The sequence below is a fragment of the Pagrus pagrus genome (genome assembly GCF_965226575.1).
Source record: "Pagrus pagrus genome assembly, chromosome: 5".
Taxonomy (NCBI): Eukaryota; Metazoa; Chordata; class Actinopteri; order Spariformes; family Sparidae; genus Pagrus; species Pagrus pagrus.
The window spans coordinates 30,778,599-30,804,855 of NC_140189.1; the positions used below are offsets into that span (position 1 = coordinate 30,778,599).

At 42.2% G+C, this 26,257-nt stretch overlaps 1 protein-coding gene across 5 annotated transcripts; it reads right to left on the reverse strand.

The window, feature by feature from the left end:
• Window positions 1–1,114: 1,114 nt before the first annotated feature.
• Window positions 1,115–25,572, reverse strand: med12 (mediator complex subunit 12). 5 transcript variants are annotated; one of them, XM_084353715.1, is made up of 43 exons: window positions 25,429–25,572; window positions 24,580–24,684; window positions 24,303–24,494; window positions 21,628–21,787; window positions 21,267–21,442; window positions 20,132–20,242; window positions 19,584–19,856; window positions 19,281–19,427; window positions 18,880–18,979; window positions 18,657–18,793; window positions 18,335–18,466; window positions 17,354–17,480; window positions 16,926–17,155; window positions 16,751–16,810; window positions 16,405–16,578; window positions 15,361–15,505; window positions 14,337–14,455; window positions 12,510–12,653; window positions 12,249–12,412; window positions 11,558–11,689; window positions 10,929–11,156; window positions 10,692–10,836; window positions 10,348–10,468; window positions 8,420–8,530; window positions 8,224–8,337; window positions 7,926–8,062; window positions 7,101–7,280; window positions 6,709–6,780; window positions 6,452–6,615; window positions 6,037–6,198; window positions 5,665–5,866; window positions 5,464–5,573; window positions 5,211–5,346; window positions 4,836–4,985; window positions 4,220–4,585; window positions 3,976–4,117; window positions 3,645–3,856; window positions 3,341–3,415; window positions 2,842–3,071; window positions 2,531–2,714; window positions 2,036–2,326; window positions 1,631–1,712; window positions 1,115–1,525 (listed from the first exon to the last, which is right to left on the reverse strand). In XM_084353715.1, the coding sequence occupies exons 1-43, from the start codon at window positions 25,528–25,530 to the stop codon at window positions 1,488–1,490; spliced, it is 6,582 nt and encodes a 2,193-aa protein (XP_084209841.1). In that variant the 5' UTR covers window positions 25,531–25,572; the 3' UTR covers window positions 1,115–1,487. The 5 variants fall into 5 exon arrangements, with proteins under 5 accessions (XP_084209841.1, XP_084209840.1, XP_084209838.1 ...); XM_084353714.1 differs by having other exon boundaries at window positions 3,976–4,120; XM_084353712.1 differs by having other exon boundaries at window positions 19,266–19,427.
• Window positions 25,573–26,257: the final 685 nt, after the last annotated feature.

A 26,257-nucleotide genomic window follows, 5' to 3' on the forward strand; every position in this document is an offset into this window, starting at 1 on the left:
ACAAATAAGAGAGGAAAAACCTGTATACGCAAACAGGCTGTTATCTTGTTTTAAATTTAATAGACATACATTTCATGAAGTGAAGTGCAACACAGTGGATTTGTTGCTATAAAATAAAATGCTGGAAGGAGACACATCTTGACATTAGCACTGTAAAGGACATCCAATTACCAATAGGCCTTTTTCATATAAGACATGTTGACATATCACAGTAGAAGAATCACAGGTTTAATAATAATAAGACCAATCATGGCTGACATCGTATGGCTGCTTCAGTTTCAGTGTCCTCGTGTTGTACAGGCCGACTCACTACTCAGTCATATCTACTGATTTTATGAAATAAATTCAATGCATACTGAGGAAATTATATTAAATCCTCCAGAATATTCTCCACGAGAGGCTGTCATACCATTTTTCTGTGCTGCATTTGGCCAGTCAGCTGTCTCATTAACAGTGTAACACCCTGCCTGAAGACGTGAGGAGCTGCAGCCCCATCAGCACTTTGAAAACCCAACTTAGAAAGTCTGTTGAAAGACGATCAGGTCTGCACACTGATTTTAATAACCTACATCCTTAATGACTTTCTTTTATTTGATAAGCATAGGCGTATGCTTTTGTGTGTTTTCTGTTCAACTTACTGACAATAACAAGACTGCCCAACGTTGGACCCACGGGCCGAATTTGGTCAACCATGAGGTTCAGTTTGGTCCACCAAACAATTTATGAATAAAATTATGAAAATGTTCATGTTGTTTTAATTTTCGTGGGATACAGCTGCTCTGTAAATACACACAAACCCTAATTATTAATTACTTCTCATATGGTGGTCAAAGTGACACTTTGTGCAGGAAGTCATTCATTTAAAAGGAACTTGAGATCATAGTACCATTTTAACAACACAATAGGTGTAAAGATTGGGCATCCCTGAACAATAATTTAGCATTAGGAGACTCTGACCATGTCACTTAAAACTGACCTTAGGGATTTTTTTTTGCATGACAGTCGCCTCATTTCATAGAACAAATTCTTTGATTCCCTCTTTGTCATTAAAGACTTCATTGACAGTTTTTTTAAATACAGTATACAGGCAGCCAACACAAGTACAAGACATAAAAACTGACATGAATTTTTAATGAGAAATACACGAAACTGAAAAAATTGTACAAATTGAAATAAAATAAAAAAATTGCATTATTCTTATAATTTCTGGTACTTTTTTACATAGATTTTTCCATTATTAACCATTATCTGTTTACTTCAGACATGATCCCTCCTTTGATAATCCATAATTACACGACTGAAATCAAGATGTCTTCTCTGATCGTTGGTGTGGTCAGTGGTCGAGATCTCATCTGTCTGGTGGTCCTTTGTGCCTTGAACAGTTGATCCCTCCTAACACCATCCCGACTGGACACACTCATCTGCAGAGCGGGGCCTCCACACATAATCACAGCCTATTCTCTGCACACTACTATGAACAAGCATGATCAGTAATATGAATTGGTGCCCTGTCCTGGTTGTGTATCTGAAAAGAGAGGCAAAGTTTCATTAGACACATGAAATCTGTTGGATGGAAACAACACACATGAAAAAATGGAGAGGAAAAAATGTTTCTAAGTTTCAGACTCACTTGAAAGTTGCTGTTGCAGCTGTCTGACCAGAGCTGCAGTCTGCTGCTGCTGTTGAGTCTGTTGCATTCCCTGTCGTGGAAACTAAAACAGAAAGATGCAGGTTGTTATTACAGCAGGTCCAAAGGTTCATATGTTGTGCATACCAAGTTTTTAGATTGATTCCTGAAATTTTAGGCAGCCAATTTAGACATTTGAGTTAGTAATCCGCCCAGGTCAACAATCATGGATTGAGCTTTTCATGAATGCACCGAGAGGAAGCTTCCAGAGCTGCACAGTGGCAGAAAGGTACTTTCTGTGATGGACAATACGACTAAAAACGTTTACTTACACAAGACAGTGAACGCACATCTCCTTACATGATTATCTTACTAACACTGAACTGATGTAGACTTGATTGGACCTACCATTGGTTGCTGTGGGGGTAGTGGCTGCATGCCCAGGCCCTGGTTCTGCGCCTGGCCTGGTGGTTGCACTGCCGACACCTGCTGCGGCTGCTGCTGTTGTTGTTGCTGCTGCTGCTGCTGCTGCTGCTGTGGGACTTGCTGTTGAGGAGGAACCTGCTGGGGCTGGACCTGTTGTTGCTGTTGCTGTTGCTGCTGCTGCTGCTGCTGCTGTTGTTGTTGTTGTTGTTGTTGCTGCTGTTGAACTTGTTGTTGTTGTTGTTGCTGCTGTTGAACTTGTTGGGCCTGCTGCTGCTGTAAAGAAAACAGGAAGGAAATTATGTTAGGTGTTTGAGGTTCAGACTTGTGGCCTATTAATTCCACTTCTTTTCCCTACAAGCGTTTAAAGCTGTCACTGCTAAGAATCAAGTGATTTCATGAAATCATCTTCCTGTTCGCTGGACATTTATATGCTCAATATAAATTGATAAAATCATGCAGTATCATGCAGTGACGTACTCTGAGTGCTTGTTGTTGTCTGAGGTACTGCTGCTGTTGCTGTGCTGCTTGTTGCTGCTGCTGTTGCTGCTGCTGTTGCTCTGCCAGCATCTGATTGGGCCTCAAGCCTGGATGGACGCCCTGGCCTGCCATGTGACTGAGACCGTGCATGATGGGATTTTGCTGGAGGGGCTGATGGGCAAACCTGAGGTGTCCATGGCAGGAAGAAAAAGTATGAGGGCAAGTAACAATGTAATTAAGATAAAGAGAAAGCACAATGTCAACCTAAGCAGCAAACAAAGCAAAAGCCTTGCTTGCAACACAATACGAACCTCTGTGCGTTCTGCATGTTGTGTGCATAGCCTGGAGCCTGCTGGTGAACGTAACCACTGGGCCTCTGCTGCATTTGCCTAAGAGGATCCACCACAGCCGGGTTGGCTCCAGGATGGGTGCCCTGGAAGTTTTGGTTCCCATAGGAGGAAGGAACTATACCACCACCCTGGGATGGATGCGGCTGCATCCCCATGTGTGATCCGTACGAGGTATAGCCCTGAGATATGTTCTGAACAATGAGACATGAGACAGGACTGATAATTAAAACCAAGACTGGGAAAAAGACCAATAAATGATTTATTTGAAGTGCTTAAGTCAGGTTTATTAATGTAAAAACAAGAACAGGTTGCATTACATTTAGAAAAATATATGATGCTGTTTGAATATGTAAACAACGCTTTAAAAAATCTTCAGCATTAGTGTATAAATAAAGGAGACAGATGACTTGTTTTCTAAAAACAGAGGTGTGGAATGTATTTACTAAAAAAACAGACTTACCTGAGATGTCTGCATTGAAGAGTAAGGTTGGTTGGGTGTTATCGGTCTAATCTGCTGCCCTATCATGCTCTGATTCTGAAAAAAGAAGCAACAAGTGATCAAATAGCAAAGCTATAACGCCCTCTGTCTAAACTTACAGTAAAACAGAATTCTTAGTGCTGATTTGAGCAATTTTTCACTGAAAAACAACCAAATCATTCTCTTCTTAGACCTTAAAACTGAATGTAAGTAGCAATCAGACAGAGAGTCAACTATCCTAATTCTGCTTATTCTGGAGTAGCTTGACCTGTCAAGGCTGACTCACCAGTCTGACCTGTAGCTGCTGCCGCAGTATCTGACCCTGTGGCATGGGCTGGGGCTTATAACCCATTGGGTATTGCTTGTCCAGTCCGATCATGCCGGACAAGCCTCCCTGCATGCCGGGCATCATTGTTGGGTAGCTGGGTCGAGTCGGCATCATTTTGCTCATCTGTGGGTTGCGAGCAGGTCTGTAAGGAGGTTCTAAACCTGGACCTCCTGTGGAAAAACAAATTGGTAAATCATAATCCTAGACGGTTCTTGTGTGCTAAAAAGGTGCCTCATACTGTAGCTACTGAAGAAAGTGATAATGATGAGAGAGTGTGCCATGAACTGACCTGGAGGTAGAGGCTGGTTCTGTGCGTACATGCCCATGGTCTGCTGGCCGTATGGTAGCCTGCCATATGGGTGGTTCTGCATCAGTTCAGGTGGCATGCTAGGCCCATAGCCCCCGCCGCCTTGTGTACGGTTCACATAGTCCTGCTGAGAAAAAAGGGCAAAAATTTCAAATTTACTTTTTAACACCGATCGTAGCGACTTACATCCAGGAAACAAACATAAAAACCGTCAGTAAATTCTGACCTCTGTCTTGGCGGACGGAGCTTTCTTCTTCTTGTTGGATTTCTTCTTGCTCGAGTCAGTGGCCACAGCAGGCACACTCTTCTCTGGCTTCACGGCCTCCATCATCTTCTTCTCTGGTTCCTGGGAGACGGGCGTCAGAGGCTCCTCCTCCTCAGGGGGCAGGGGGAGCGGCTCCAGGTAATAGCTACGAGGTTTGGGCTTCAGGTGGGTGTGGTAGAGCAGGAAACGCTGCTGCTCCTCGAATTTGGTGACTTTGCGGTCCACGCGCACCGTACCGAACCAGCCCCAGGAGAGAGGGGCGGAGTGTTTGAGACCCTCAAAGACGTCCCAGGGAGAAATCTTTTGTTTGGTGGATACTTGGAGACCCTGATGGCAGAGAGACAGAAGTCTTATTTAACTCAATAACTTGTTATTTGGACAACAATTTAAAAACGACCAAACAATCAATGATTGTCCTGTAATTTAATACCTTTCCTTTTAAGCTGCATTATTTTTCTGCCACTCAATTACTTGTACGCTTACTGAAGTACAATGATAACTTGTTGAAAACCTCTCCATTTTATGCATGAGCTATGATGTCACGTCACGTCACGTCATCTTGTGAGAAACCACGTACCTCCTTCTCAAAGCCAGCGATCTTGTTGCCCTTTGTGTCTATTAGAGAGCCCTGAGGTTCACAGGTTATCACATCTCGGGTCTGCTTGGGTAGGGGCAGAAGCTGGCGAACTTTTTCCAAACTTTCCGACTGCCGATCTCCGAGCTCTTTCTGCGGAAATAAATACATCGTGCAGAGGAGTGGTTACGAAAATGTGAATGAAAAGCATCTTTTTCCACGTGACACTTTTTCCTCATTTCTACATGAGCACATTAATCAAAATGTCAACTTGACAACTATTACATGAACACTGGGAAAATAGGTCATCTTTAAACCAAGAGCACATCTTCAGACTCAACTCATCTGGCTGGGGTGAGAAAAATGAGCCGTTCTTACCCTAAGCTTCTTGACCAGGTTCATATAGGCTCTCTTATTCTCCTCCATGCTGCCCTGAGAGATACTGGACATGTCAGCAGCCAGTGTGCCATTAATCAGCACACTCAACATGTCCAACACTGTTGTGAAGAGCTCACTGTTGGAGAGAAGCAAACATAAGAGCTCAGGCAGGTTACGCGACTGATAACTGTACCGGCAAAATAATTTGTGCTTAGAAATAAGCAATAATGTTTTCTCTTTAGTCAACACTCACTTATTGGACTGCATGTCAACTGTGCCGCTGCTGATGATGTCAAGGAGTAGTACGGCCCACTCAGTGGTCTGCTGGGTGCTGCGCTGCACCGTGTCGAACATGCCACCCACCTTTCCAGAAGAAGAAGAAAACTAGTCAGTCTCCTCATAACATGTTTAAGTCAGCTTGCACAACTCATTTCAGTGATCAGGACGTTCTTACAAGATTCAGTCGTAGTTTCAGAGCCTCGTGCATCATTTGCTTTGCTTTGCAGTCGTCCTGGTACTGATCTTCTCTCCAGTTCGTGACAATCTGCTGCACTTGGCTGTAGAGGGAGGTGAGAAGGCCTTCCCTCTGTTCATCCTGTCCCTTCAAGCAGGTCAGCACCAAAGACAAGAACGGCTGCTGGCTCAGCAGAGACATACTGAGGAGTGAAAGAAAGCAAATTTAATTAATAACTAATTTTGTTTTTTCAGCTTGCACAGCCTGTGAGGGTTGGACAAAATCAATTCTGCCATTGAGTTTTCACCTTGTAGGACTACCAAATTAAATCTAATTTATTCCAGTACAGAAGAAATAGTATTTGCCACTTACCTTTTCTGTTTCTGCCTGTCCCTCTCCTTACGTGAGGAGGAGCCCAGGTGCTGTCCCTTCTCCAGCTCTTCTCCTGCTGCCTTCAGTACATGGCCCTGAACTGTGGTGGGCAGCTTGGCTATCAACGGAGCCACCAGCCACACACCTGACCGCTCTGATGAGCTGCAGACAAAGAATATTAGATTTGAGTATAAACCAAAAAAACAAAGGATAAAAAATGTTTAAATGAGGCCACAGAGTTAGCATTTGACTCCGACGTGTTTATCATAAGAAATGAGAATTTTCAGACTAAGTTTCAATTCATACACCTCCAACCAGGTGGTATGAGTTCAGGGAGGACCTTGACAATAATGCAATGACTTTCTAAAAGCCAAGAAAACTGTGGGCATAAGAATGAGAAAGAAAAGATACACACCTTAAAATGGGCTTCATCTTGCTGGTGGTGCTGTTGTTGTTGGACGCGGCGCCTCCTTGGGCCGCTGCTCCGTTCCCTGAGGGGTTACTGGAGTTCATCTCAGCTGATTTCTGAAACACCTCGATGGTGGCCTTGGCTATGTTTTCCAAGAGAGAGTAGAGCTCCTGTTGGAAAGTAAATAAGGGATATTCAGATTACTTCACAAAGACTACACAGTCATATTTTGTTCTTAAAAAAAACTGAAGACAAACACTTACATTGTTTGTGCTCTGTTTGATCATCAGCTGCAGCTCCAGGGACGACTGTCTCATCGTCCACTGATCCATGTTCTATAAAGGAGACAAGAATATTGTTAGTCATACCCATCCTTTCCTTTTTCTTGTAAGAAGCCAGTTATGAGTATGCCCAGTTTACAATACTGGAAGTTTTGGCTGATTCAACCAGGAGAGGGCAGCAAAACCCCACTGCTCTGATTCAAGAAAGTCAACTGTGGACGTTTTTATCAAGAGAATCAGAGATGCCAAGGACTCAAAACCTATTCATGCTGGATACTATTTGACCTTAAAAGTCTTCATTCACTTAAAAACAGATGATTCTCTCGCACAAACAAAGAGAAAGAACACAAGGCAAGTTTCTGTGTATGCTCGACCTGGAGGATGCGTTTGATGCGCTGCCTCTGAGGGTTGTCACCATCGTCACTGTCCAGCTGGCGATGTGGATAGCAAATTAGCTGCAGCAGTCGTTGGGCCTGAATGTTTACCAGCACCGGGTCCTGCAGCGCGCTGCTGTCCTCGGACAGAGACTTCAGGCAGCGCTCTCCAACCCATTCCTGCAAGACAGAAAAAGAGGGGAAAGAGGGGAAAGAAGGAAAAAGTGGCAGAGTGAGAAACGTGACACAGCTCAACAACTTCACTGATCCTCAAGCTTAAGTGCAAGATTCATAAACTCATGAGTCATGCGAAACAAGCTTGACTGAAGCTGGCTGTATGGTGATGAAAACAGGGCAAAGGGGCTGGGAACAGAACGGCCAAGGCCTCGCTGGGTAGAAAATGTGTTTGGAGTCTCTTGTGGACTCAGAGCATGTCCGGTCTACAGAGTGTCTGCCAGCTCTCTCTCTGGACATCATATCTATGTGGCATAAGTGACATCTGGTGCAGAAAACGATCTCATTCACACTTTTAATGCGTCTGCATTTACAAGTGGCACAGAACAGCAGGAGAGCTTACATGAGCAAAAACTGAACATTAATTGTTTATGTGCGTGCCAACGAAAGCTTTCAGTCAGAAAAGACAGCAGTGCTGATAACACTGAACACAAACAATCATGCATGCATAGTTAGACGCAGCAGGAAGCTATTTGTTTCAGACACATCCGATAGTCATCTCGGTAGCTTTCATTTCACACTGACTGAGTGAGCTGTGGTTGTCAATTTCTTCTCTTTCGTATCATTCACCCCATTTCAACTCATCCTCACCTGCTGGCAGATCGTCTTCAGAACGTATTTTGCATACACATCCAAGCTGGCTGTTTCTATGGAGACATTGCGGCCCTCAGATATGTCGTCCAGGCCTGCAGGGTGCGACAGTCCTGAACCTCTTAGCTCTGCATCACCTAAACACAGAAACCAGTAAAGCAAACCATTAAAATCTAAAGACATCATGAATGTTAATCTGCAGTAATCCTCAATCAATCATCATCTTTTAAAATACATTTTTATACGACATAGTCTGACCTTAAACTTATCGATTCGAGAGCAGTGCAAAGACTCTTACCCAGCATGAAGACAGCTTTGAGGACAGCAAATACTGCTCCGACAACTATGCTGTTCTGAGATGCAGCAAGAAGGTGGCGATCACAAGACGACCGGATACCAACTGAGGATTTATCTGCAAAGTCAAAGAGAGTCAAAGTATGAGACAAAAAGTCAAAAAGCAGCTGAGAAAAAAGTTTCCTTGTTGCGTTTAGTACCTGACTTCACACCATCTTGGGGGACAGGGTTGCGCTGTGGTGTCTTGAAAAGATGCAACAGAATCCTGCAGGTGAGTCGGGCTCCTGGCTCAGAGTCTTGCTCGCTGCAGGCTGAAGGTCAGTTCAGACACAGAAGTATCGGTTAGAGTTGAGTTTCTCCATGCCACATAACTGAGGTTCACATTTTATTTTGATAGGCTACATAACCGGCATCAAAGTCACACGGCTAAATTTAAAACTTGTCCTACATAGACTTCTCCTCAGTACGGATGAAGTGGAATTTTCACAGAGCTGTTGTTATGAAAAGAGGCAGTGAGAACAAAGCGTTTGCCACAAGCAGGAGCTGCTGGCAATTGGCATGTGTAGTAGCGTTATAACATGAGCCAAACACAACCAAACAGCAGGGCTGAATGAGGTTTTGTCTCCAAGCTGAGAGGAAAAAGATTAGCAGTGGAGAGAGGGAGGCACTTCTCTGGCCGGTGCACAAAGCACACTGAGGCTTCGTGGACCCAGATCAAATAAGCAGCGTGTACTCTCCTCTCTGATAGAAGAAATGCATTATACAGCGTTCTTCTCTGCGAGTCAAGCTGCAATGTACTGCTCACCATCTAATGGCTGTGAGATTATATATACAGAGGATCGAAGATGTTTGAAACAAAGTGTTCGTGTTAGTGGAAACTTTAAAGGATAGTTTAAAGCACCGATTCCCATCCAAGTACATGTTTCCCCAGAGATACTGGGATATGTCCACATATTGAGTCTGCTGTACACCAAATGTTTGAGATGATTGAGATTGGGAAGCAACCAAAGCTTATTTTCACTGATGATTAAAGGTGCACTATGTAGTTTTGGGGAGGAAATTTTAATGAGAGGAGGAATATCTTCAGTGACTTTTTATGCCTAAACAAATTAAATAAACAAACGTTCTTTGTTTTCATGACTGAATAAACACACTGACATTAAAGGACAACACAAGTTCATACTGTTGATGAAGGTTCTCAGTCATCCCGGTCAGGGTAAGTCTAAGTATCGTAGGCAGCTGGACTTGTTTCAGTTTCTTGAAGACGTTTCACCTCTCAGCCAAGAGGCTTCTTCACTTCTCACTAACTGGAGGGGAGTTGCAGGCTTTTAAACTCTCGGTGGGAGTGTCCTCACAGAGTCGTTAAGGACACGTGTGAGCTCTGAGTTTCAGAGAACAATTTCATACTGTTTTACTTTGTTTATATTTGGCGGACCCTGCCACGTTTCTAGCTTCAAACAGTGTTCTGGGAACAGCTTCTTTATTGAGTTATGGGAAAAGTAAATATTTCTCACTTTGCATTGTTACTTCATTAATATTGTAAATATAAAAATTCTGGGTTTGAATTTCTTCTCCAAAACTACATCGTGCCCCGTTAATCTGTCAATTATTTTCTAGATTACTCGATAAAATGTCAGAAAAGGGTGAAAATCAGCGTTTCCCAAAGCCCACGATGAAGTCCTCAAATGTTTTGTTTTGTCCACAAACCAAATATATTCAGTTTACTATCACAGAGGAGTTAAGAAATCAAAAAATATTCACATGAGGAGCTAGGATCAGTGAATTTTGACTTTTTTTCACAAAGAGATACTCCAACCCAAATAACTGATGATAAAAATAGTTGGAGATTCATTTAACGGTGACAAATAACTGATTCATCTTTGCAGCTCCAGACTGAGAGTTTTGGAACAGTAGTTCACAAACCAGCAGCAAAGTCTTAATACTTAGCTTAAAGTCATGGATTCGTGGTTTAAATGGTTAACTAATATGTTTGGGGATACACGGTTGAAATAGCTAAAAGTAATGAAACCACCTGTTTAATGGAGCATGATCTGAAAACCCTTCCTCATTTTGCACTGATTTGGAAATACATATTTTGAGATGTACACTGAGATGAAACGATCCTTACCTGCGTTGAGGAGGGAAGGAATGGCCACACAGCGAACCAGGTCTTCTAGGAGGAGGCACTGTCGAGCGATGAGAATGGCTACGAAGGTTGCCAGGGAATCATGGAAGGACAAATCGCTCACCTGAAGGATGAGTACAAGAGATCATCTTTATAATTCACACTGTGAGAGGAGAAAAGCTATGATAATCAGAGAAGTATGAAATATTATAATGGCATTATACTGGAATTTAATAAAAGACAGATAATAAAAGGTAAAAACATTATTATGGAAAATGAGAACTGATATTCTTCAACCAGAATTTACCAAACTATACATTTTAAAAAGTTATGAAACTCCAACGTACATCTACGTTACACAGCAGATCGTTGAAGCCACAGTTGCCGTTGTTAGAGGAGCAGCAGAGAGCCTTGAGGATGCCGAGCCACTCGGCACTCAGGGAGCGACAGTACGCCGTCAGCTCCGCACACAGGATCCCAATATCGTTCACCCTGGAAGCACATTCACATGACATGAAACAACAGCCTGAAAACTGTAGTCGTCTGAGGCATGTACACAGGCAATCATGACAGAAGTAACACACCTCTCAGGGTCTCTGTGATCCACGCACACATCCATGAGCACGTTACAGACGAAGCTGTAGCGGTTGGCCGGGCTGTCGTTGAGGATCGTGCCCACCATGGAGTGGTTGAAGTTGTGGGCCGAGGGGTTGGCGATGGCCTCCATCATGAACACAGGATCCCAGAGCATGTTGGAGTCTGACGGGTCGATATTGCAGTAGATGGAGTTTTTCACTTTGGAGCAGAACTCGCTGAGAAAGAACACAAGTGGAAGAAGGAGAATAATGAGGGGTTACGTCAGTACTGACAGCTACAAACAAACAACCATAAATTACATACATTACATACAAATTACAAGTGAAACCCAGGCAACAAAATAACATTTGGTGACGGCTGATTTACTGTAAACAACTGCTCATTTTTCCTGATTGATAAAAGCAAATTAAAGGGTGCTGGGAATGCAAATAAGACTGGATACAAAAATCTTAACTTTGTGTAGATGAGCAATGAATATAAATCATCTTTTAGTGCGATTCACAATCTTTCACACTTACAGAAGACATTTATCTAGCAGGGATTAGACAACAAGGTGCTGATGCAGAGCTCTATATAATAAAAAATATATTTTCAAATAGTTACGATTTGATTCTACCTGAAAATCTCGCCAAACTTGTTCTTGAGGTGACTGCAGGAGGTGTAGAGGTCATACAGGTAGGCCAAGATGCATCGCTCGGCAGACGAACAGTCCGCTGGGTTCACACCTGATTTCACCACGATGCGCAACCTGAGAAAACATTTACACACATGATTTAGCAACATAGTTTAAAAGTAAAGTGTTGGATGAGAAGACTGATAGCAGTCTCATGTCTGTACACCACAAGTATGGAGATACAGCTAGAAACCAGCTGACTTAGATTAGCACTAGTTTAATTCAGCTTATGCTTTAATTGTAAATTATTTTTGACCAGTGCAACAGAAGAATCAGCAGAAATTCTTTAATTACAAGATTCACAACAACTGCTATTAGCACTGCGGTCAGCATTTAAGTGCCCTGTCAGCATTTCTGTGACACTAAAAAACCCTCGTTAAAGACAGTAGAACGAGGCTCAAAGAGAGCCACCCACTGACAACTATTTAGCTTGCCCTTAAATCCATTTTACTACTTTAATTAATTTATCCTGCAAACATCCCTTTAGGCTTTGAATTAAATCTTTGTTTTGACTATAAAACCAAACCATATCAGTCAAAATTTGGGTCACCAATTAAAATCCAGGCAACGTTTAGGAAACAGCAGGAGAGATTTGAATCCTGCTGCCGAACATCAAAGATTGTAAGATACGTACCCGTCAAAAACGTACGCCGTCTGCTCAGGATTGAGAATGAGGCAGGAGTGGTACCTCCTCAGCACAGCTACGATACACAGACACAGGCTGGTGGTGTAGCTGCCCACGAGGCTGGACGACTTCAGCAGCAGCTCGGCTTCCACCAGACTCAACTCATTCAGAAGCTACAAAAACACACAGTCAGTGGATTGTGATGAATAAAAACAGGCGCATCTGGATGTATTCATGTTGAATGACATGGCTGATGATGTCGCCCCTTACCTGAATTGCAAAGTCAATGAGGCCACTAATGTTGAGGGAGTACTCCATGAGGTCAAAGATGAACTGGATGTGCTGGACGAGAGGCAGGTGATAAGACATCCCTAAGGCAAAGCTGGTGATCTGTTCCATCACGTTTCTGGACACCTGCACGCAAACAAGACATCAGATGTGACTAACAGGCAAAAACAACAATACTTACAGCCTCACTTGTGACACTGAGCTGCAACACAGCAATAGGATAAAAGGTCATTTTACAGTTTAAAATAAGCAGAAACATTCAAGCGATGCCAAAATATTTTGCCAGCTGCTGGAACTTTGTTGTTTACCAGAGACCTGAAATTAAAGTGCGTGTGGAATACAAATCAAATTATAGTTTCCATGGCTTGTCACCATTGACTCTGGATACAGATGGACGACTTGACAGCTCTCCAAAAGTGAAGCCAAAACATCTCCATCACCCTCGGGTGGCTGGCTGCAGTAAAGGTCATAAACCCTGCCCACTTCATGATAACAGATGGAAAATGGGCCAAACCAAATTCCCAAAGTGCACGTCGAATATACATTTTGTTCCAAAGATGGTTTTCATCAAGTTCACATCACGCTGATTTTTGTTCAAATGTTCATTTTCCTGATAAGTTCGGTTTTAATTAGATATTCGGTGAAACGTCATGATTGACGGGGCGAGAGCTTTATATTATGGCTCCACTTCCCAGTGACTACTGCACACTCTGGCTCTAAATGACATCACCAGTGCAAGGTGGCAGCACTCGTATCCAGAATAATGTCAATGGTGATCACTAAACGTTATGTCATCACGCTAAAGACACAGTTTTTCATTTTTGGGAAAGACACTTTCGCTCACATTCGCGTTCTTGCTGCTAGCTGGAAGGAAAAAAATAGACCACTCTCATTAGCTTAGCTTAGCATTAAGACTTTCCAGTCAAGCCTGGCTCCTTCAAAAAGTAAAAACCTACCATCCACTATGTCTTGACCAGCAACAGTGCCTTAACGGAGTCTCCACTGGTTGCTTAGCAACATAACAATGACAACACGACTCCAGGATGTTTCTGCTCTCAGTCAATAAATACTCTGGCACACAACCCTGTAAAACCAAATCCTTTTGTTTGAACACAAGCAGGATGACAAGTTTGTGAAACGGGCGAGGTTTCGAGAAAGACAACTTTGGACAGAACCAGGCTAACAGTTTCCCCGTTTCAAGTCTTTATGCTAAGCTAAAGGTAAACCAGTGACCTCCTATGAGTAGCTTCATATGTTAAAAATACAGATATAGGAGTGGCGTCATCCTTCTCACCTCACTCGACTTGAAGGTGTAAAAGCGTGTTTTCCCAAATTGACCAACTATTCCTTTAAAACAAATATAGGGCCCAACACAACCAAGATGTTACTGGAAAGTTGATCTTATGTACCGACGATTAGGTAACAATTTGATATTTGATTAGATAACAAGATAGCAATTTGTTTGATCATATTTTATAATCTATTATTATTATTATATCGGGACCAACTACTTTCTCCATTACGACCTTTGCCAGGAGAAATCTAAACACGTTATGTTCTGCTGTTGTTTTTAAGTGACAGTCACCAGAGTGCATTATGCATTTAAATTGAATTAAGCCATCTCACAAGAGAAATCAAAATACATTCAAATTACATTTACATTCAAATGAGTCACCTTGGGAGGTCTTTTTGTTTGTGGCTGCTGACACATTAACATTAACAAACCCTCCCCACATCATCAACTGATTCATACATACACTGAAACACCAGACACACGAGGACATGAAGGAATGTGTTTCCTGGTCTGACCTGGGAGGTGACTTGGTGCTGGTCAAAGTGGGAGAGGTGCTGGAATTTGGAGAAGATATCTTCTGCAGTGGGAAAGGCTTCCGGCTTACTCCGCTTCCTCTTCTGTCCTTCCTCTCCTCCTGCGTTCGTGGGAAAGAGAGGTGAGAAAAAAGAATAAAAAGAGCGGTAGCAGCAACTCATAACTGGTCAGCGGTACTTTTTCCAGTCTGCAGAACAGGCCAGCCGTGAAATCGAGTTAAGCCAGTGGTCTGTTCTCGTATTTCCAGCGTCCTTTGATTTGAAGCTCCAGTGCAAAAGACTCTGCTCTAAGGGCACTTTAAAGAAAAGGAAAATGGTACTTTTCACTTAAGAGTGACAGAAAATTTTGAGCTGAAGGTCATCAGCAGCTCACGGGGATGTGATAAGGTGACACAATATGTGATTATGACTTTGAAAGGCTTACCTCGCCTTAATAAGGTCACTTGTATGAGAGATAAAGTGGCTGTGAACAGATGAGCGCTATTAGCATAGAAATTGGGTGCAAAGAAGATGGAGCGATGCAACCCCCCTCAGGGGGAGAGAAGAAGCTTGTTCTCTTAAGAAGAGCAGAAAAAAGGGAATACACATGAAATGTATCTCAAGAGAAAGAGATGTTAAGATGATAACAGCTGGAACGGCCACAGTGAGAAACTGAGCCATCAGCCTGCACATGAACCATGTTTTACAAACATCCCGGCATGATAAAGCTCCTGTGTTTCTCTTTCATGTGACAGACATGGATTTTTCTGCAGAGAAATGCAGGGAAAAAAATCCAGCCAATAAATTGGGCGACACATATCAAAACATTAAAGTGGTTTCACTGACTTGATAGTCATCTTTAAACATGAAGAGTAGGTGAAATGAAACTGAGACGTCATCTCAAAAAGCACTTTGCTGCCAGACAAACTGCCCCCCCTCCAGCTCAGGTAATGTAAAACATAAGTAAATGGGAAATGCGGGACATTAAGCTATCAGTCAAAAGCTGATAAAATTGAGGTACGCTCACCTGTTTCTGCTGTGCTTTTGCGGTTGAGCACCTTCAAGATGTCTTTGGTGATTTTTTTGATGGTGTGTCGCGCCTCATCCCTCAGTTTGCCCACACCGTACAGGACCACTAACCGCTGGTTGCACTCGTGGCTGGCGCTCTCCTCCTAAAAGAAGATGAAAAAAAAGGCCGTCATAAACTGGATGCACCTGATAACCTTCAGAGCAAAAGACACAAAAGATGAATTTGGGCCAGACAGATGTGACAAGGATTGAGGAGTACGTTTAACAAAAGTCAAAGTACAAGAGGAGACATTTTAGAAAATATACAAAGGATAAGAGAATAAAATGACAGATGTTACAGAAGACGTAACATAGCTATAGTTTGGAGCTTTAAGCAACCCGACATAATTTGGTTCGATTTCACAGAAAAGCACAACTCTGGAACTGATAACTTGGTTACAATACCTTGAAAAATATCAATATTTGATACCATTTTCGATATCAAAAGGATAAAGTTACAGTGTGTAGTACATGACTGTAGCAAACATTAAATGTTGTGCTTTTTTAAAACATTCTTTGTTTTTAAAAAGATCTGTTCCACTTAAGTGAGCCTGGGTTGAGGTCAGTAACTAAATGGCTAACTCCATCACTTTTTATTATTAATGAAAGCAGCAAATCCTCACTACTGAGAGGCTGTAGCTAGGTAACTGTTTGGCATGCTGTTTATATGTATAAAGAAAGACACGTTCAGACACAGTATCAAGTGTCGGACATCTGTACATTGGTGTCACTCAGGACTGCAGTCACATGCGCAAAGCAGAAGAAAACAGTCTTTAGGCGCAAAAACACCCTCGGGGGGTGGTGATGCACATATACTAAGTGTGAAACACGAGCCGTTATGCCTTCTGAGTATTGATTAAAATGTAAGTACATCTGTTCTGTTAGGAGCATGTGAGACGGACGACTGAAAAACATGTCAAGAATGCAAGGAATGTAAGGAAACATCGACAGAATAATAACAACCTAGAAGTGTAATTTTGTGCCGAGCAGTGAGTACTCTTACCTGAGGAATAGGGAAGTGAGTGGCATACTGAATGTGGCGAGGTTGCTCGTACAGCTGAGGGAAGGCAGGGTCCATGCCCTTGTCCTTACAGCCGGCCTTGCTGTCTTGCTCTGCGGCGGGCTTCTCAGGAGAGGGGCTCCCTTTGGACTCACAGTGCATCGGAGGAGAGAACATCTGCAGGGCGAAAAGGAGACTTGAATTGATTTCATGCAAAGATAAATGAGGAATCCCAAATTTTCAGAAAAGACACAGTGCATGGTATCATGGCGATTAGAATTGATTACGAACAAAATCTTTGCCTGAATAATGAAAGGAAATATAAACGGTAATGTGTGTGTGTGTGTACCTCGTCAAAATTAGCACTGGAGTTTTGATCGATTTCCATCGACTCCGACAGGCCGGTATCCTGTTGAACAAACAGTAACCCCATGTCACTCTTTTACACCACGCTGTTACTTTGTACTGCTGCACAAATGACTCATCACACTCCACAACACCAACAACAGATGCCTCCAACGTGCCTCGTTCTTGCCGCTGCCGCCTGCCTCCTGCTCCTTGCGCTCTGATTCATCGGATGGCTCGTCACTGGGGGAGCGCGGGCGCGGCAGGTGGGAGTCAGAAGCTAGGTCACCGCGGGAAATCAGCGTGCACATGTAGATGTTGTGGGAAAAGACGTCGTGACGGATGAGCTCGCAGAAGAGCAGGACCAGGTTGGAGAACTCCACCCGCTCGCTTTCATTCCCAGGCTCCGCTGCAGAGGTGGAGAGAGGATTTGAATAATTTAATGAAAGGGTTCTCATGCCAAATCAGTTAGAATAAATACACACTGGGTAATGAAATAAGACGCAAAGACAAAAGGATATAAAGTATCTTCAATATCATATCAAGTTTGAGTTATTTGAGAAGCACAGCTGCGGGTAATGTGGAGAAAAAACGGAGAGAGACTCACTCAGTGTGGGGGCCTGAGTGTCGAGGAACTGTAGCAGCACATCCTGAAAGACTGGCAGTGTGGCAGCTGAGAGGGAGCCGGATGACACAGAGCCCTTCTCATCCACTACCTCCGACTCACCACACCTCTGCAAGCACACAGACCAGACACACAACACACAGCAAACAGTCTTTGAGTGCTAAATGAAGAAACACTTATTTGCAAACTTTCCCTATTTGATGCGATTATTTGGTTTTAGATGCCACAAAAGACACCACAGAATATGAATTATGCAGTCAGGATATTTTTAATGTTGTTGCCATGTTGCGCGGCATGATGATCTGATCTGTAGGACCATCCCAGCAGGACAGGAAAAAAATAATGGTCTGCTGATTTGTAAAACGAACTTAAGCACTATGCAGACTGAGTCCCCTTGAAACCACATTATTTAATAATATAATATTTCCATGAGGGAAATCAAGTATTCGGTTCACATCACTTATTGCTAATGGTGATCTGATGTGGAAAATATTTGATAATATTCAAGATGTTGCAGCTGAAAACAAATCATCATACAATCATGTCGCAGTAGACCAACAGGAGAAAACCATGTGTCTGAGACTCTGTTGAGGCCATTTTATTTTCTATATCACAACGCCGCACAGCAGCTTCCACTTGTGTTTCTTTGCGTCAAAGAAAAGACGTCCAAATCGTGGTCAAAAGGAAACTTCCCTTCCGATCTTATCCTACCTCATGATCATCAGACATCAAGTAAAGTAAACAGGGGAGTGCAATTACTTGTAATCACGGAGCACATACCCATAGTGACACCGCCCAAGTGTTGATGCAGTGTGCACATGCAAACACAGTACACGAATATGTATGAAAACTAATCGTACGCATTATATTCTTTATTCTTCTGGAGACATTTCTACAACAGTTAAGTTGGAGCTGAGACAGAAACATGTCACATTCGCTCACAGAGGCCGGCGTGTCTCTTACCTCTGCTTCTATTTCGGCCTGTCTCTTTTCCAGCAGCTTGGCCACCACCATGGCCCTGTGTCTGCCAGAACGCTTACAGCACACTGCCCATTCACAAAGCAAGGTCACCACCGCGTCATCATCTGGTGACATCTGGACAGAAACATGCGTTATGAGACAATAGAGCTATAAATAGAAGCCCTAAGCATATTTTATAATCTGGTGATTACTAATCACATGGTACCAGCATTAAAATCCCAACCTTTAAGTCCCAAGTGATTTAAAACAAATATTTTTGATCCTATGATGCTGCCATGTAATATCTTCTTCAATCAATCCTTACCTCGTGGCCATCTTTGCTCTGGCCTGACCCGAATATTCGGTTGTACAGCGAATCCAGTGAGTTGTTAAAGTCAGACTTCTCAAAGCTGTGGTTGTCCAAAACCTCCAGGGTGTGAAGAACCCTCCCTATGGTGAACCCTGGCAAAAGATTACAGAAATCGTCTCAAACACCGACCTTATTGACCTCACAACAAGCCTGCGCGAGCTGTGAACAGCTTTCTGACCTGCTGTGGTCTCCTGACACTTATCGAACGACCACCTGAACTCCACCGCCTGGCCGCGCTCCTTCACTTGCTCCTCGATTTCTCTCAGCTTTGTACGGACCTGTGGAGAAGGACATGGTGGGGAAACATGATCCTGACACCCCAAAAAAATCAATTGAATGAGAAAACCATCACAATAAAAGAACATGGAAAACTATATTGTGACATTTTTGTGATGTGAGATTAAGACTCGAAGACGAAGAGTTTAAAAGCTGCTGGGCAACAGCATTTAGATAAGTAAACTAGTAGTACTACATCAACTCCTACATAATACCTTTACTGCTTTTTCAAATAAAAAAATACAGTTTGCGAGGAAGAGAATAAACTTTCACGCTCAACTGTATTACCGTTGATGGAGGTACCTGCTGTGTGAAGGCAGTATTTCCTCCGGGCATTGGTAAGCTGGACGGGGCGATGGGCAGGAGGTCCAGAGGTGAACCAGTTTTATTTCTGCTGTCTGTCAGAGAGTAATGCCACACCAGAGCACTCGGACAGCACAAAACTATGCTCTGATTTGGCAAGATATAAATAACAAGAGGACAGAAAAACAGAAGAATTAGTAAGTGAAGAATTTTTAGTCTCGTTTTCCACTTTCAAATCTGATAATCTAGCAACGCATGAACAAAAATGTCTCATGTGTACATCAGTCAAAATGAGCAGAACACCTGTAACATGCAGCTGAGCCCGAACACCAGAGGCCTGTGCTGAGGGCAGATGTAGAAGTCAGTGAACGGTGTCTGTGGCTGGTTCCCTCCTGCCGGCTGCGAGGTTGGAGTCGGGGGCAGGGCGTTACCTTGCTGCGCCAAGATGCCATGGGCTGGATGCCCTCCTGTGCCGGGGCCCAGGCTCCCGTCGCTTAGCAACAGGTTGAGGCGCCGTGTGCAGAAGTAAGCCAGCCTCCGTGACAAGTAAGCCGACTGTACAAATTCCCCTGAGTACTGAAGGACGGAGGAGAGATTCACAGCATTAGCCCACAGCACTCAGCGTCCATCAACATCAGTCAACTTTGGAAATAGAAACAAAATGAGTGGCTGCGGGCCCCGATGGGCCTCCGTCAGCAGAGGTCAACACCACTAAAGTGCTGCGGATGAAGATATGCGACAGGCTCATGATAAACTGTTGACAGCTGTAGAAGCACATCATATCTGCAAGCAGCTAGTGTGCGTCACAAACACATGAATGTTAAGCATCATTGCATGTTTCAAGGGTGTACCTGTAGTAAAAGCGGCAGGAGAAGTCTGAGAAGCTCGTCTTCACCAGGTCGAACCTTCTCAAAACACTCCAGCACCCACGTCAGGAACTCATGTCTGTCTAGCATCCCATCCTGACCAAACAAACCAGACAGTTAATATCAAGTTCATGAACATAGTAATAACAGTGTTTAATGTGGAAACAGAGTTAATTCATTCATTGAAATATGCAGCTTCGCTTCAAGGAATCAGGTATGAAAAGTGTTGGCGAACTTAAATCAGAAAAACTAATTAATTACTCATTCCTTTCCTAAAACTACTTTCCCTGGCTTCCTACACCTTTAACGTAGTCAAATTCAAGCTCTTTTCAAGCGTTTTTTATATCAACATACACACTCAAAAAGATAATTACACTTTATCACATTAAATCAGATGTTGTTGTGCTAAAAACAACCAAAATTAAGTTTGTGATAGCACTTTACAGAAGGGCGACAACTGACAGAAAAACAAGCAAGTTTCGAGCATATAATCCAAAAACCAACATTGAAAACACATTTCCATGGATTTCTAGAACACATACAAACCCTAATTCCCCAAATGTAGTGTAGTTATTATAATTATTATCACAGAGAAAAATTATCTTATTACTTTGTTGTCATTTGTTGTTCAGTATTTGTCTGAAGGACACCGAGTCTGTTACAACTCTCAGTAATCCCCGCGATACTTCACACATCTGGTTAAAACTGAATCAGGGTTCATATCAAACTCAAGGACTTCTCAAGGACATTCAAGGCCTTATTCCCCCAAATTCAAGGACCCAACACAGCCTTGTTTGAGATACAGACCAAGGTCAATTACTGCAACAACACTCAGAATTTTTATAATGAGAACCAGTAAGCTTTCCAGAAGCTCACACACAAAAAAAATAAAAATATCAAAGAATTCAATTTCTCCACTACTATAAATGGCTGAAACTTTCAAGGCCTCGAGTTTTTCCTCTCAGATTCACATTTCATGGACATGTGAGAACCCTGTAAATGTTGACAAGGCACATCAACATGTCTGTATTCGTACTGTGCATCTGGAGGACAAATCAAGTATTATACCGCAATATGAAAGCAACTCTGTTCGGCAGCAGACTTTAGAGAGTGAGCTGACCTGGAACATGAACATGGCGAGCTTCTCGTTGTATTCCCACTGCTTCATGGCCGTCTCCACATCAGCCGGAGTAGCTGGGAGGGGGGAGCTGCAGCCTTGACTGGGAAACTGTCTGTAATACTCGGCCACCTTCTGAAGCTGCTCCCACAGGTACTTAGTAATAATCTGAGTCCATTCTACAGACACAAACACAAAAATGCATCTTAAAGGAACAGATTGAATAAAGGCAGAGCATATTCTCCAGGAAATCCCTTCTAATCCAAAAGAAGGCATTCATTTTTAATTACAAAACATGACTCAGAGCAGATCTAAAAACAAAAACACAATGCTTTACCAATTTATAATAACATGATTTCCTTACCTATACAAGGATCAATCACATGCCTCTTCTTGACTTTAGTTTCTGTGATGGCTGCGTGATACGCACAGGTCATCTTTATCATCCATGCTGAGCGCATGACAGGGACTGAGTACTTGGCCAAGTATCCAAAAACCTCCTCCTTTTTGCTGAAGATAGGAACCTGTGACAAGGACATTTCATGTACGTCGTCAGTAATGTCGAGCGAAACGATGAACAGTCCAAGGATATTTCTCAAAACACCACAAAAGGCAAGAATAAAGAAGAGCAGAGCAAAAAGTGATTTATTAAAACCGTTTTGACAATCAATAGTTGAATACAAGTCAAAATGCTAAATAACATCCACTGGATAACACATATGCATTGGTTGCACATGCTACAGGCTTCAGAATAAATGTTTTAGCTGGATGACATTTCCTTCACAACACTGTCTGTTTTGCTTTATAAATGCATTTTAAACACATCTGCCGTGTTTTCCTGGTGTTACTTCTTCTGTGGTCCGGATGAAGAGAAACCTGGACCTGGCTTACTTCTGGAAAAGTGATAAAACAAAGTTAGAAAACATTGTTCATTATAGCGAGAAAACAATTAAATATGTATGCACCAAGGCAAGCAGTAAAAGAGTCAAAAGAAAACCCATAGCGACCTGCAATGGGATTGTAACTGATAAAGGGCACTGGAATGGAAAGTTGACCTTTAATTTAGCCGGATGAATTAAAATGTCGAGACCTATTTGCTGCAACTTGTAAGAGCACTTACCGATGAAATCATTTGACGCGAGCGAACAAGAAACGTCTCTACAAATGATCTATAAACAGCGACAATCATTGCTTTTTGGTTCAATACAGCCAAACAAGACAAACAATACACTTGATTTGCACAGACGCATCAATAGGGTTTTCTCAACAAGGAGATAAAAAAGGCTGCATTACTTACCCTTTCTGATTTGTACTTGTTTTTGTCATGTTGAATTGAATTATCCAGGAGTGTTCTGCACAGTTTGGGGACTGCTTTATCACCATGACCATTCCCAGGACTGACGTTTGTTCTCTTCTTGGCTTTCACGGAAATGACACATAAATTTCTCCCAGAGGTGATATAAACATCAGGATCCTCCGCAACTAATCTGTTAGCTAATTCTGTGGAGGCAGCGAAAGTCATTCGAGTCGTGCAGGACCACAATAAGTGAAGTTTATTGAAGGCTGATGCTAGCTAAATTAATATAAACACTGACTGGTATTTGCATTCTGTGAGCATCAGGTAATATCAGCTTTAAAAACACATTCAGTATAGAGCAGCAGTATGTCTATTTCACTTTACAGGGTGCCTACATCTTTCCTACTCAAGATTTTCCAGCAACTTACATCTCAGGTAAATTACATATCTATAAACATATATGCACTCAAACCGATTATTTCACGTCATCATATTAAGTCAGAGTTTATTGTACAGAGGGGTGACATTAAAGGAAAACACAAAGGAGTGTTTCAAAATGTGTCACCTGTCTGTAAGTAGGCCTGGCATCATATATAACTTTGCTGAGCCGATATAAAGTTATTATGATGAAAGCAATGCAAAAGCAACATTTTCAAGCACTTTATCCAAAATCCAAACACTATTTAAAGCCTTGAGAATACCACCTTAAAATTCAAGCATTTTCAAGGATTTCCCTCACCCATGTAAACCCTGGAGTAGGAAAATCAAGTCATTTCTTGGATGAAAATGGAGAAACAGCTTTGTCGTTTTAGAAAATTATGACCAACGTGAACAAAAAGGCAGAGTCTGGTCATTACGAGTGACTAAGGAATCTCAGACAGACTTGTCGACACTTTCAGACTTGGCTGAGATGTACTTTGTCACCCTCAGGTGTACTTTGTCTGAGCTCATCCTAGTAATCTTAGCAGGATAGCACGTAGCATTTTAGAGTTAAGGTAGCAACAGTTGGTATGGTAGCATGCCAGCACTTTGCTGTCAAATCAACATGCTAACCTTCAGGATTTCCACAATTGATTGACAAATTCCCGGTTTGATCTGATTCTATATTGATTTGGTTAGAAATATTTCAGTTACATGCCAAATATGCTTGCAAATAAAAGAGATTTTGAGGGAACTAATGCTTTTATTTGTACAAGAAACCCTCTAACCTGGTGCATTATTAAAAATATAGATGTTTACAATAAGAACTGAGCTAAATGGTTTCAGAGATTTGTGGTTACAATCTTCCCATGTTGAAATGAATGAGGTACTGTTATGATTTTAGGCTTTAATTATTAAAATACTAAAGTGAAAGAATGAGAAAGGTAAAGACAGATGTAGTTCCTACATATTTGGCGAAAAATGAAAAGATTTTCATTAGCATTTGTAACAATTTCCATTTCCTTTGTTGTGGACATGGTTGAAAATTTGGGGGGTTTTGCGACAGCTTAAAAATCCACACCAATTCTTTCCAAATGAAGATTGTGGAAATCAAAAGATGAAAACAATCTAACAAAACAAAAGCCAGGGGACAGTAACAGAATTACACTGAATAACCAGCCAATTAAAGCACACTGTGGAGGGAAAGGGCGAGGCAGGGTGGCACCTTAAATAGATTACTCTTTGTTTCTCCAGTAGTGATAATACCAGTTAAACCAACTTGTAGTAACGAAGGCTTTGGAAAACTCACACCGGGGTCTTACCTTTTTAGCCAGCTGTGTTAGAGGTTTAGTCCCGGCTAAATCCGTGAACCAATTATTGATGGAGCTCTGTGACCTCGCTGTGACGAGCCAGAAATTATCCTTCTGGTTGACCTGTGGCTTACGTTTCCCTGTGTCCGGGAACGTGTTGTAGCGCAGCTTCTCTGCGATGATGCTGCTGAAGTTCGAGCTGATCTGTGATGGAAACAGGACGAAATCAATTAAAACCACTCACACATAATTACAAAAAGTCCCATGCAGTGCAGGTTAGAGTCCTTACCTTTGATGGGTTGAAGTTGACATTTTTAGCACTGCCATGTTCATCCCCAGAAACAGCTGGTTGGTTATTGAATCCTTGCTTCACATTCAGTGCAGTCAGCTCATCCTGAAACAAAAGAAAATTAGCTTACAGTGTAATTTATGATCCCAGACGAGCTAGCAGTAGTTTGAGAAAGCCAGGATACATGCTAAATGTGGCTGCTGACACCATGAAAATGGAGATAACTATAACAAAACATTAAGATAATTGCTGGAGATATCTGCAGCAGCGTTGACAGATTACTAGTTTTCCATCTAGATCAACAGATTATCTCAGGTTAATAATAGATCAGGAGCCAACAGCACTAACAAGCTAGGCCAAACTCCAATCTCATAACCGAGGCACAGATAATTTAGCTTTAAATTCAGTCCTCGGGTCATGAAGGCTAGCTGTGTAGGTTAAGCTAACGTTTTCTCGCTGGACCAAAACATTAAGCTAACAAACAATTACCAGCCACGCACAATCCAAGAGAAGAAAAAAAAAAAAAGCCAACGAATATTGTTTCCCATCACAAAGCTAAATACTGCTTGTAGTTTATATCAAACTGGATAGCATCCGCTAGCCGACGAGCTAGCTGAGCAAACTCTGGCATGAAACGAACCGGTTGTTTTCCAACTAATCTGGCGAGCTGGCTAACAAACTGACAACTAGGTGCTGTTCATTGTTATTGCTAGGCCCGAATCGTCTTGAGGGCTTGCTAAACAGGCTAGCTAGTGTTAGCTTGCACAGCTTCTTGGCTGATTTTTTTTTTTTTTTGTCCTACAAAACATTATTTCTACTTTTTTCACATTGCGCATCGTAACATCTCACCTCTTTCTGCTTTGGATCTTGAGGATAAACGTCCGGAGGGCCGAGTCTGGGCCGCTTTAATGGCCGGTGTTCGTAACTTAGGATCCCGAAAGCAGCCATCATCCAGCGGCATCACAGCCAGGGCTTTCCTCCTCCCCAGCAGCCTGACCCCAGCTACAACAACGAAACACGCTTCCGGTACGGCTTCATCCGCGGACTTCAAAGTAAAAGACACGGAGAAATCTTTCTGGACTTGGAGTCACTTCTGAAACAAAACAATTGACATACAATAACACGAATACACGCTGCAGGTTTATAGTGTTGACGTTAGGATGGATAGGGGGTCAAATAAGCGTCAGGAATATTTTGTGAAATGGTCTTCAGAAATTATTTTGAAATCTGTCGCAGCTGCGGAAGGCCATTTCCGCCTTTTAAAGAAAAAATAAATAAATATATAAACATATAGTTTGATGCTAAAAAATGTTCCCATGGGAAATAATAATTATGAGATAAAAATAAAATAATACTGAGATAAAAAACTCAATATGAGATTTAAAAAAAAAAAAATACTGAGATTTTAAAAAATCCCTATAACATGATATGTCTGTTCTAGAGGTAGCAACTGCTAAGAACCAATATCCCCTCAGGGATCAATAAAGTATTTCTGATTCTGATTTTGATTTAAAGAATAAATAATTAGATAAAGTCATAATAACCACACAATGAGATTATGGTACAAGGTAAATTTAATGCCTTTTTAAAAAATATATAGTTTAAAAAAATACATTTTTGAGTCCTGCTTTATCTATTTTAGACTACCTAGTGTTGAGGATGAGTTCAGGGAGAGCAG